This window comes from Eulemur rufifrons, chromosome 24 (assembly GCF_041146395.1).
Source record: "Eulemur rufifrons isolate Redbay chromosome 24, OSU_ERuf_1, whole genome shotgun sequence".
Lineage (NCBI taxonomy): Eukaryota > Metazoa > Chordata > Mammalia > Primates > Lemuridae > Eulemur > Eulemur rufifrons.
In genome coordinates, this window is record NC_091006.1 from 6,928,708 (window position 1) to 6,941,636 (window position 12,929).

The 12,929-nt window shown below is 47.7% G+C and overlaps 2 protein-coding genes across 2 annotated transcripts; one reads left to right on the plus strand and one right to left on the minus strand.

The window, feature by feature from the left end:
- Positions 1-1,756: 1,756 nt before the first annotated feature.
- On the plus strand, positions 1,757-5,079 carry SELENOV (selenoprotein V). Its single transcript, XM_069456891.1, has 5 exons — positions 1,757-2,990; positions 4,512-4,536; positions 4,675-4,728; positions 4,832-4,906; positions 5,002-5,079. The coding sequence occupies exons 1-5, from the start codon at positions 1,864-1,866 to the stop codon at positions 5,077-5,079; spliced, it is 1,359 nt and encodes a 452-aa protein (XP_069312992.1). The 5' UTR covers positions 1,757-1,863.
- A 4,000-nt stretch (positions 5,080-9,079) lies between these two features.
- Positions 9,080-10,608, minus strand: EID2B (EP300 interacting inhibitor of differentiation 2B). Its single transcript, XM_069457689.1, has one exon. It carries the CDS (start codon positions 10,599-10,601, stop codon positions 9,906-9,908), a length of 696 nt encoding a protein of 231 aa, XP_069313790.1. The 5' UTR covers positions 10,602-10,608; the 3' UTR covers positions 9,080-9,905.
- Between the last annotated feature and the right edge of the window lie 2,321 nt (positions 10,609-12,929).

Genomic DNA, 12,929 nt, shown 5'->3' on the forward strand with positions numbered 1-12,929 from the left:
TAGGAACGCATATTTGAAAACCATTATATAAAGCAAGTAAGAAAGTGGCTTCCATGAAAGTCAGTGTCATGGTTGCTCGTGGTAGGGGAACGCTGGGAATTGTGTTTCGGAGGGGCCTGCGGGCGGATCATGGGAAGCTTCTGTCTTCTGATGGGTGGTGGTTACAGGGATGTTTGCCTTATGATATCTCATTATGTTGTTATATAAGTTGTTTTATGCAGTTTTCTGCATTCATATTATATTTAACAACAAAACATTTAAAACAAGTGTGGCCAGTTGTGTCAGTTTTCTGTTGTTGCAACACTGCATAAACACAGTGGCGTAAAGCACTGAACATTTGTTTTTGCTCACGTGTCTCCAGGTTGGCTGGGCTTCTGTGCGCTGGGCCGGGCCCAGGAGAGAGGGGCTGACCACTGTGCATGTAGCAAGCTCGGGGGTCCGCTGGGGGCTGGCTGCTCTGCTGGGCTCCAGGGCCCTTTGTCTCCCAGCAGGCTGGCTCTGGAGTGTTCCCATGGCTGAGGTGGGGGTCCTGGAGAGAAGGCGGACTCTGTGGAACAGCTTCACATGCCCTGTATCCTACTAGCCAAAGCCAGTCACAAGGCCAGCCCGGATTCTAGAAGTGGGGAAATAGACTCCACCTTTTGATGGGAGAGGGTACACAGCCACATCTCCAAGGGCACGGATCGGGGAAGGGTGGAGAATTGGGGCCTTCAGTCTCTAGCACTGGAGCACCTTTCCACTTTGGAAGTAAAACCATCCAGGCTGTTGGACGCAGACACCCCTCTCTTGTCTGCCCTCAAATTACTGAAAACAAAACAAAACAAAAAAGCCTAAAACAAAAACAAAAATACAAGACAGCAATCGTGGATTCATTCAGACGGTTGAATCCAGTTCTTGGCAAGTGGCAGGAGCAAGACTGGCAGTGACTAGACGTTGGTTAGCGATGTTTCGGGTGTGGAATAAAGGGAAAGTGTGAGCACTTTGATTTGTGTCTGTCTCTCCATGTCCTAAGATTTCCAAATGAGATGGAACAAACCCAAGAGCTAGCAGAGAGAGGGAATCTTCTCTAATTGGGGGAATATCCTAAGACTGTAATTCCTTAATACTACTTATACCACTGAAAAATAAAAAGCCTCCAAGTGACCCAGACTGCCTGGGTTCAGAATTTGGTTCTGCCCCATACTAGGACAGGTCACTTCACCTCTCTGTGCCTTAATTTCCTTATCTATAAAGTGGGATTAATAAATTCTGCTTTGTAAACGTGTAAGTACAGTCCGCCATCTGTATCCACAGGTTCCATGTGCGTGGATTTAACCAATCACAAAATGAAAATATTAGGGAAGAAAACCAATGCTAGGAAGCCCTCTCCGATTGCTGCAGGAAGGGCTTGGATGCGCCTCTCCTGGGATCCCACAGGTCCCTGTGCTCGCTCACCTGGCCCTGAACACTCGGGGCTGTCACTCTTTGGTAATGGTTTACATGTCTCCCACTGGACAGGGAGCCTGGGGAGGGCGGGGACCCCGGCTTCCCTGATCACTGCTCTGCCCGCAGAATCACCCAGCACAGGACTGTGCACACAGTCGGCACTCAGTAAGCATACACTGAACGACTGAATGTCAGCGACAGCTGCGGGAAGCACCGGGGCAATCTGCTGTTTCTTACCCTGCTGGTGGATCTAGAGGTCATGCCGCATCCCCGTGCGGAGCTGTGGAACTTCCGCCCCAGAGTGGAACGCGGTGTCATAGTGCCCCCTTGTTGTCGCCCCCATTTTAGAACCCTGGTGCGGGAGATGCTCTCCCCGCCCTAGGACGGGGGGGCGGGGCGGGACTCCCAACCCGGGTTACCCGGGTCTCACCTGCCCCCATGAACAACCGGGCGCGGGCTCCAGCCCCCTCCTCCGCCCGGACCTCAACCCGGTTCAGGGCTTCGACCCCGGCTCGGACCCCAGCTCTGGTCCAGGCCCCGACCCCGGCTCGGACCCCAGCTCTGGTCCAGGCCCAGACCCCGGCTCGGACCCCAGCTCTGGTCCAGGCCCCGACCCCGGCTCGAACCCCAACGCTGGCTCAGGCCTCGACCCCGGCTCGGACCCCAGCTCTGGTCCAGGCCCCGACCCCGGCTCGGACCCCAGTTCTGGTCCAGGCCCCGACCCCGGCTCGGACCCCAGCTCTGGTCCAGGCCCCGACTCTGGCTCGGACCCCAGCTCTGGTCCAGACCCAGACCCCGGCTCGGACCCCAGCTCTGGTCCAGGCCCCGACCCCGGCTCGGACCCCAACGCTGGCTCAGGCCTCGACCCCAGTCCAGATCCCACCTCTGGCTCAGGCCTCGACCCCGGCTCGGACCCCAGCTCTAGTCCAGGCCTCGACCCCGGTCCAGATCCCACCTCTGGCTCAGGCCTCGACCCCGGTCCAGATCCCACCTCTGGCTCAGGCCTCGACCCCGGTCCAGATCCCACCTCTGGCTCAGGCCTCGACCCCGGTCCGGACCACGACCCTAGTCCAGACTCCGACCCGGATCCGGACCCTGACTCCGGTCCAGACTCCCGCGTTGGTCCGGACCCTGACTCCAGTCCGAGCTCAGACTCCGGTCCGGATCCCAGCCCCGGCCTGGGTCCAGGCCACCGTCCCTGCCCCGGAATCCTTCCCGAACCCAGCCCTACCTTTGGATCCGCCCCCGGAACCTGCTCCGGAGCCCACTTTGCCCGACGAGGATCCTGCTCCGGCGTCGGGTCTGAGGCAGGTCTGGTCGTCGGTCGCCGGCTCCGCCAGCCCGGGCCCGCAGCCCCTTCCCGCGCTCACCCCGCCGGCCGCTCCCGTCCCGGAGCTCACCCTGGAGCCCACCCCGAGGGCGGACCCGTCGGCCACCAAGCTGAAGCCCTTCATCGGGGCGCCCTTGCTGGGCACCGGCTCCTTACCGATCTCTCCCGACACGTTCGCTTCCACCAGCGAGAACTTGCAAATGGACAACAAAATCTTGATTCGAGTGATCTACTGGTGAGGGGCCCCCCACCCCCTGCTCTCCTCTCCGGTGGCGGCGGTGCTGGGACCCTGCGGGGATGGAGGGCCGGGTCCGCGGCAGGACGAGGCGGGGAGTCGGGTAGAACCCGGGAGTCCCTATTCGCAGGTGGCACACTTGGCTCAACGCTCATTCTCTTTGGGGCTAGAGAGCTCTGGATTCAAATCCCTGCTCTGCTCTGCGCTTCATTCATTCACTCTCATTCATTCGTTCATTTATTCATTCATTTCTGAGTGCCCTGCGGCCGTGTGCCCGGCCTGTGCTGGGATGGAGTGCTGGGCGGAGCAGCCTGCCTCGCTCCTGGGCGAGGCCAGGATACAGGCCCGTAGACAGCTACGTGCCGGTGAGGGGAGACGAGCTGCCCCCAGGGGGAGGAGGAGGAGGAGGAGAGGGAGGAGGAGCAGCAGCAGCGGCGGCGGGTGGGGCCTTTAGACAGGCGGTCAGGGGCAGCCCTTCTCAGGAGGTGCTTGAGCTGCAGGAGGGTGGTCAGGGTAGCAAGTAGTGGTGGCAGCAAGTGCAAAGGCCAAAGTTCTCATTTGCAATCCCAGAGCTCTTTGGGTCAACTGCAACAATAACAACAGTAATAGTAATAACCTTCCTCGACCTCCCGGAGACTCAGGGCTGAATGTGGCCCGGGCCGGGGGCTTTGTCCTCCTCTCTGATCTCTGGGCCTCTCTCCTGCCTTTGTTTCCCATCTCTGCCCTGGCTGTCTCCACTCCCTGTCTCCCTCCCTTCTTCACTCTCTTTTCCCTTCCCCAGGGTGTGTGTGTCTCTTTCTCCTCCCTTGCTTGGTTCCGTCATTCCCTCCTCCCCCTTCTCTCCCCATCTCTCCTTTTTCTCTGACTCCACGGAGTCATTAATTAATTCATTCAACAACTACTTCTTAAGCATCTAGCATGTTCCAGGCCCTGTGCTTGGCATCAGGGACACGGCAGTGAACAAGACAGAGATCCCTGTCCTTGTGGCGCCGACATGCTGGTGTGGAGGGGCAGGCAACAAACAGTGCGACACATAGAGAATGATCTTGTATGTGAGGAGGTGATCAGTGCTGTGCACAAAAGATGATGTCTCGGGAGTTGCAGTTTTAGTCGGGTGGTCAGGAAGGCCTCACTGAGAAGCTGATATGTGAGCAAAGACCTGGAGGAGGGGAGAGGAGGAGCCGTGTGGGTACAGGGGGAAGAGCATTCTGCAGAGGGAGCTCAGTGCAAAGGCCCTGAGGCAGGGCGTGCCTGGGGTGTTGGAAGAGAAGCAAGGAGGTCTCTGGCTGGAGCAGGTGAATGAATGGGGGGAGTGGGAAGAGACTGGGACAGAGGGGTGGGGGGCAGATCACATGGTGGCCTGTGAGCCTTGGGGAGTAAGATGATGCTACTGGAGGACTCTGAGCAGGGTCCTGACACGATCTGACTCAGTGTCTATAAGGTTGCCCTGGTCTTGGGAAGATACTGATGCAGTGTCTACCCTGGTCTCTCTACCTCCCTCCTCCCGCCCTCGGCCTCCAGTGGGCTCTGAAGCTATGGCCTTCGGGTGAGTAGCTTTGGCTTTGGAGGTGGGGGGAGTGTGGGGCATGAAGACTGGGAGGAGTTCCTATGTCCTATGTCCCCTTCCCTGTGACCCTATGACCCTGTGAGCCCATGACCACATGACCCCATCTCCTCCCCTCAGTACATTCTGTTGAAAAAGAGTCTGGAGCAGCAATTTCCAAATCATCTGCTCTTTGTGAGTGTGCTGGTGGCCTGGGGGAGGGGGATCAGGGCTCTGAGGCCTCCCAGGGGCTTGGAGGGGAGCTCTCAGCCTCCGCCCTGCAACCTTCCCTCCCCAGGAGGAGGAAATAGCTGCCCAGGCTACAGGGGAGTTTGAAGTGTTTGTGGAAGGGAAACTGGTCCATTCCAAGAAGGTGATTCTGGGCAAGGGTCCGGGACAGGGAGGAAGGGTGGTGATGGGGTCTTGGGGTGGGGGGACATGCCTGTCCTCTTTGCCCTCTGTGCCCAGAAAGGTGATGGCTTTGTAGATGAGGCCAGGCTGCAGAAAATTGTGAGCATTATTGATGAGGAGATCAAGAAAAGGTAGCAGGTGACTGGCAGAACTGGAGGTGAGCGGGGAGCTGTCGGGGTAGCAGGGTTAGAGACAGGGTCTTGCTCTGTCGCTGCAGGTGGGAGTGCAGTGGCATGATCATAGCTCACTGCAACCTCCAGCTCCAGGGCTCAAGCAATCCTCTTGCCTCAGCCTCCTGAGTAGTTGGGATTGTAGGCACACACCACCACACCTAGCTAATTTTTTATTTTTTTTGTAGAGATGGGGTCTTGCTATGTTGCCCAGGCTGGTCTCAAATTCTTGGCCTCAAGTGATCCTTCCACCTCAGCCTCTCAAAGTGCTGTAGATCTATTTTTTCAGCAGCCAAGCTGGGAGTGGGGTGGGAGGCAGGGGAGAAGTCTGTTTCTTACATCTGCCAATATGCAGAATACGGTTGTGGTAACATATGCAGTTTCCAGGGTCACGGACACTGAGGTTCAGATCCTGGGTCTATCAGCCACGCGAGGTTGAAGTAGGGTGAGGTTAGATGTTGTGAGGTAAGGGCTTGCCGAAGGCTGCCTTCAGTAAGTGACAGCTGTTGTTTTTGGAACAAGTCAGGATGGTTCTGATTGCAACAGAAAACTTAGCTCAAACTGGCTTTAGACAAAAAAAGATTGACACCTGACAATAAAGTCAAGTGTATAATTTTGCTGGCTTCAGGCATGGCTGCATCTGGGTACCATAAGCTTGCCACTGGAAACCTGATTTTTCCTTAGAGTTCTGCTTTTTTTCCTGGGCTGGCATCATTCTCAGGCAGCCTCCCCCACCTGGTGGCATAAATCCTGCAGAAGGTTCCCATTGACCTAGATTAGGTTACATGTCCATCCCTGAACCAACCACTGAGTCCCAAGGGAATGTGGTGCTCTCATTGGCCAATCTTGAGCCACGTGCCCATTCTTGGAGCTGGGGATGAGTTAGTCCTTCTGAACCATGTGGGGGCCAGGTGCTGGGTGGACAAGAACCGCAATTAACTACATTAGGGTTCTGGAGGAGGAGTAATGGTAAGCCCGTGCTGCCTGGGTTTGAGTCCTAGCTCTGCCATTCACTGGCTGTGTGACCTGGGGCAAATGCCTTCAACTCTCTGTGCTTCAGTTTCCTTCTCTGTAAAGGAGAGATTATAATAGCCTTTACCTCATTGGATTTTTTCTTTATACAACAAATATTTGCTGAGTACCTACTATGTGCTGGATACTGTTCTGGGCCCTGAGGATACAGCAGTGAACAAAACAGATACAAACCCTGCCCTACAGATAAAAAACCTCAGAACCTCTGCCCTAGTGGCGCTGAGGTTCTTCTAGTGGGGGGAACAGACATGGGTGAATAGAAGGCATTTTAGAGGGTGATAGGTGCTAAGAAGAAAAATAAAGCAGGGAAGAGGGGTGGGGATTGCTGGGAGTTTTTTTGCAACTCTAAACTGAATGGGCAGGGAAGACCTCATTGAGAAGGTGATATCTGAATACTTGAAAGAAGTGAAGGATTGAACCATGTAGATATCTGGGGAAAAGCATTCCAGAAATTGGAAGCAGCACATGCAAGGGCCCTATGGCGGGAGTGTGCTCGATGTGTTTGAAAAATAGCAAGGAAACTAGAGCGGACATTGTAATCTATGGCAAACGCTAGACAGTAAATCCTATATAAACACTGTTATTTTTATGGAGTTGTTAACGTTGTTATTTTAAATGTTTTTCTCTGCTCTCTCCCATCTCAGGAGCCTCAGCGGGATGATGAGAAGGGCTGAAATGTCGCCAGTCAGGTCCTTTTCTGACGGTGGCTGGGTCTGGGGCGGGGTCGGGGAGGGGTCAAGAGGAAAATACATAGAGTCTGCCTCCCTGTGTGCTGGTCTGATTGTGTCTGCTGTCACCACGCTCACTGCTAAAGTCTGTGGAAGCCGCCTGCCGTGGTGCTCCCGGCGTCTTTGACCTTCTGGACTTGAGGGGCGGGAGGGAGGGGGATACAAGGCTAGTCTTGTTTTCATAAGAAAAATTTGTGAAACGTTAGGAGCCAGATAATCCAATGCTAGCTTTTTCCAGCGCAGAAAAAAACAAAATTACTTCCACATTCTTTGTATGAAATGAGTATACAACTGATCTAAACATTGAAAAGGCTCATATACTATAGACCAACTTCACTTATGAATTCTAATATAAAATCTTAAATAAAATCTTCACAGAACCCAATGTCATACCAAGGAATAATGTATCATGTCTAAGTCAGGGTCATTCCAAAGGATTACCAGAAAACCTCTGAACATAATTCAACATATAAGTACATCACGGGAGGAAAGAAATACATAAACATGGAACTGACCTTTAACAAAATTCTAAACTGTTCTTGAGGAAAAAAAAAACAATAAATAGGAATAGATGTATACTTCAACATGATGCAATGTATTGATTTCAACTCAAAAGTCAGTATCATACTTAGTGGGGAAACACTAAAGCCAGAAAGACAAGGATGTCTTCTTACTTTATTATTTATGTTGGGATGGAGCTTCTAGCCAAAGCAATTATACAAGAGAAAAGAATCAGAGATACTAAAACTAGAAAGGAGGAGATAAAACCATTGCTCTTTGTAAATAATATGATTATACCAAAGTAATACAAACAATAAGAGAATAGAGTAAGTTTAATAGAGCACTAAAAAAAAAAAAATAAAGAAATCAACAGCATTCAAATTTACAAACAAAACCTCATTCACAATAGCCATAAACAAACAAACCAAGTACCCTTGGAATATTTTAAACAAAAAGTGTGTAAGAACTATATAAAGGAAATTATAAAACCCATCTGGTACTTTTCTAGGGAGCATGTTAAAAACAACAACAACAACAACAACAAAATCACCACCACATGTGGGGACATGGAAAAGTACCTGAATAAATGGAAAGACTTACCACATTATTGGATAGCATAAACATCTCGATTCTCACTCATAAGTATATGAATTTAATGCACTCCAAGTAAAAATACTAACAGCTTTTGTAAAAACTGAAACCAGTCAAGTTGATCCTAAAATTCCACAACAGAAAAATTAAAAAAGCACATAGCCAGAAAAACTTCGGAAAAGGAGAGCAACGTGGGTGAAATAGCACTACCAGAACCTAAAACATCCCAAAGGAATAAAAAATTTTAATGTTAACATTTAAAACTTAAAAGTAGTCCTTCATGATTCTGGAGTGGCAAAGGCCTTTCTAACCATGACTCAAAGTCTAGAAGCCACAAAAGAAAAAAACGGAATATATACAGCTACGTTAAAACAAACACACACTTCCCTGCATGGCAAAAGGATCATAAACAGTCAAAACTGAGATACTATATTTCCATCTCGTATCACAATGGGCTAACTTCTTTAGTGATTGCTATATAAATAAACTTACAAGCCAATAAAAAAGTGAGTAAAGGATATGGACAGGTAGTTCACTGAGAAGCAAAAACAAACGGCTCTTAAGAATTTGAAATCATGTGCATCTTTGATCATAATCAGAGAAACACAAATTAAAACTACACTGAGAAACCATTTTTCACTGTCAGATTCTCCCAAAGCCAAGTCTGGCTGGCCACGCTGTGGAGAAAGAGGCATGCTCATCACTGGTTGCATGGAAGGTACACCGGCAGACCATTACCCAAAGACAGCACTCTTGTAGTAACCATACAAAATACCACGCATATGCCCTTGAGTCAAGAGCTTTCACTTATAGAAGTCTACTCTATGGACAATGAGTAAACATGTATAAATATATAGAAAATGTTAAAACATTTTGGAAACAACCCAGATGTCCAAAAGATGACTAGTTCATTATATGATACAGCCTTATATTGAGGTTGCTAAACAAAACAAAACAAAACAAAAAACTAATATAGAAATCTCTCCAACGAAAGTGAAAAAACCCAAGATGTTGATGGAGGTATACAATATGCTACCTTGATTTAAAAAGGGAAAAATGCAAAATATTTAGATTGATATTTATTCGCATGTACATTAGGAAAATGCTGAAAAGCATACAGTAAAAACGAACAAAATCAAAATAAGCAAATAAATAAACCCCCAAGCCACTAACAATGATACTTATTAGGAGGAATAGTGTTGAATTTGACAGAGGATATGAATATCAGAGAGACTTCTCACAGCATCTTTTGATACTTCGTTTTTTGAGTCTTGTGAGATTACATATTCTAGAATTAAACAAAAAGCTTAAAATTAACAAAAACAAATCTATTCCCACACCTACCCAAGTTCACACGGACTTGAAAACATATTTATCTGACATGTTTTTTTCTATTTGAATATTTACTATTCATTTACAGTACTCCAGGAAACACAAACATTAGTCTAAGAGTTGTTGACTGACATGGTATGACCACAAATTCTGAAATTTCAGAGTTTTCTCAATAGCCTTCCAGTTCTTATAATGCATACCCAACCGGATTCTTAACAACTGTATTTCCTTAACCTCTTTCATCATCTTGGTTAATTTCAATGGGTTCCATTATTGGCAATTTTTCTCAGATCTTATCTCTGCAAAACCATCCTGTACGGTGAAACAATCTTGAAACATTTTCCACAAATGCAGGAAAAAGAATCGCTGACAAGTAGTAAGTCAGAAATGTCTCAGGATCTCTTTGAAAACAAGCTACGACATTCTCGAGTATCTGTTTCTTTTTTTTCTGAGTGCGCTTCCTCCTTTCAGCTGTGTATTGCCATATTCTCGCCTACTTTGCATTTCTCCCCCCCGATGACTAAAGCATCGGCACAGGCCTCCGTCTGTCCTTTCGATCCGAACAGGCACCCGACTCTCCCTTGCCACCAATCTCGTCACAGCCGACTCAGTCGGCCAGAGGGGAGATGGCCTCCGATGTGGTCAGAGCCAGGGTGAAAGCTGCAGCATCCAAGTCCATCTGCGGCGGGTTCGCGTCAAAGGCGGCTTCCCTCGCCCTGCAGCCTTCCACAAACACCCTGCGGCGTTCTTCGAAGTCTCGCAGCACTCGGACCGGGATCAAGGGGCAATTCTGCATGTACTCGCGGAACAACAGCTGCTGATGTAAGCTGGGCATCCACAGCAGGCCCGCGGCGCTGCGGGGGATGTGCCGGAGAGCAGGGTCCGGCACCCAAGCCGTGGGTCGGGCGGCTTCGGCCTCTGGGCCTTCCCGGACCTCCTGTGCCCGACTGCCGCCGCCTACTGCCGCCCGCAGGACGTAGCTGACGCCATTCGCTGTTCCCATCTCTGGGACACTGCTCTCTCTTGGCAGCCCGGACATCCTAAATAACGCAGTGAGCTCTGCAACCGCCCGAGCGTTTCCACAGAAATCGGAATAACAGTCTGGGACGTTATATGAAGGCTGTGCGCATGCGTAGGTCTCTGCGTGCGCGCAAACGCCGTGCGTGCCAAAGGGCGCGCGCATGCGTGAGTACGTTGCGCAATCCCCGAGCGCCCCCTGGCGGTTCTGGGTGCCATTACGGCTGTAGCCGCCTCCAGTCCTGAGTGCGATAAGCCGCTCTGTAAATTGCAAACAGTTCGGCATTCCTGTAGAGTTCATTTTAAGATCACTTTCCAGCTCCTATCTTAATGACACTCTGCGTATTTTAATTCTGTAAACTTGAAACAATCCCTCTTTTGCTTGGGGAAACTCATTCCTCTTTTCTCTCCTAAAATTTCTCAAGATTGGGTCTTCTCCCTCATAGGCACCTCTTCTTTGGCTACTCTTTAAAAAACGTTATTGTTGTAGGGGGGTCTCATGTGATTATCCAGTTTCCCAGCAGCATTTTTTGAGGAGATTGTCCTTTTCCTAATGTGTGCTCTTGGTACAGCTATGTGTGGATTTATTTCTGTGTTCTCTGTTCCATTGATCTATGTATTTATTTTTGCCAACACCATGCTGTTTTTGGTGCAAGCAACCCAAGTGTCCACCAACGGATGAATGGATAAAGGAAATGTGATATATACACAATGGGATACTATTTAGCCATAAGAAGAATGAAATTCTGTCATTTGTGACAAAATGGATAAACGTGGAGGACATTATGCTAAGTGAAATAAGCCAGGCACAGAAAGACAAATATCATGTGATCTCACTCATTTGTGGAATCTAAAAAAGTTGATCTCACAGAAGTATATAGTATAGTAGTGGTTACCAGGGGCTGGGGAGGGGAGAGTAGAGGATGGGGAGAGATTGATTGGTCAACAGGTACCAACTTAAATTCTGGTTTCTATTGCACAATAGGGTGACTATAGTTAACAATATTGTATTGTATATTTCAAAAGAACTATAAAGGGAGGATTGTGAATGTTCTCACCACAAAGAAATGATAAATGTTTGAGGTGACAGACATGCTAAATACCCTGATTTGATCATTACACAATGTATAAACGTATTAAAACATCACACTGTACCCCATAAATATGTACAATTATTATGTATTAAGTAAAAATAAAACAAAAAGAGTTGTTATGAAGGTTCACTGCATTAGAATGTGTAAAGAATTTAGAATGCCTGATACAAAGTCAGCATTTAATAAATATTAGCTATCATTTTTCTTTAAAAAGATAAAAAATGTTGTTCCTCTAGGAACATTGCTAGGCTGATGCTGTGGCAGACAGACCATAAGGTGACCCCCAATGATCCCTGCCACCTGGTGTTCATGCCTTTTGTGTAATTCCTTGAGCCTAGGAGTTCCAGCCTGGGTAAGAGAGTGAGACCCTGTCTCTCTCTAAAAAAAAATTATTACAGTTCCAGTTGCTTTTTTCTTGCCTGTTTCATTGTCTGTTGCTTCCTCCTTCTCAAGGTGGCTTGTCACCCTTTAGGATTCAGTTCACTTGTTGCCTTGTGACCTCAGCTCTCTGATGAGCTAAAAATTTTTTTATAGACTCTCCAGTTTTTATGATTGTAATTATGGGAAATATGTGGGGTGTTTTTTTTTTTTTTTTTTGAGACAGAGTCTCGCTCTGTTGCCCAGGCTACAGTGCTGTGGCGTTAGCCTAGTTCACAGCAACCTCAAACTCCTGGGCTCAAGGGATGCTCCTGCCTACAAAAAAAAAAAAAAAAAAAGCCAAGAGATCCAGTAGCACATTAAAAGAATAATACTTCCTTAGTAAATTTGAAGAATGCAAAGATCATGCATTACCAATAACTCTAAACATAATTCATCAAGGTGGATATGAAATAACCCTAGGATGATCTTTACAGATTCTGAAAAGGCCTTTGACAAAACTCAACAACCATTCTTGATAAAACACACATACACACACAAATAATAATAGATGGATATGTAAAGAATTTCCACAAAATCAGGAACAAGACAAAGATGCTTCACTGTCATTCATCATTATTTTACACTGGACAGAAGGTATTAGTCAAGAACTAATAAAGAGAAAGAAATTAGAGGTATTAAAAATTGTAAAAGACACTCTAGCCCGGGCAACACAGTGAGACTCTGTCTCAAAAAAAAAAAAAAAAGTAAAAGAGGCAAAACTATCACTATTTGCACATAACTAATTCCTCAACTTAAGAGAATCATTTGAAAAATTAAACAGTAAGAGAACTCAGTACATTAAAACAGACTATCAAATAAATATGCAGAAATCAATTATTTTCAAATGCAGGCAAGCTTTTGGAAAATAGAAATATACTCTGTACTACAGAAAAAGCACAAAAGAATAGAAATAAATGACTAGACCTGAGAAAGACCTACCTTAAGGACACTAATTTAAGGACAAACATTAATGCTCTCCTGAAGGATACAAGGGAAGTCTTTTGAAAAATAGATCATTTGGATAGGAAGACAGTATCTTAAAGATAGTATTTATCCTTGAGTTAATTAAGTGTAACATGATTTTAATAAAATGTTTTGTT

Excerpts from the sequence above, each read along its gene's own strand:
- EID2B (XM_069457689.1), bottom strand. The coding sequence starts at position 10,601 with ATGCCGAACTGTTTGCAATTTACAGAGCGGCTTATCGCACTCAGGACT.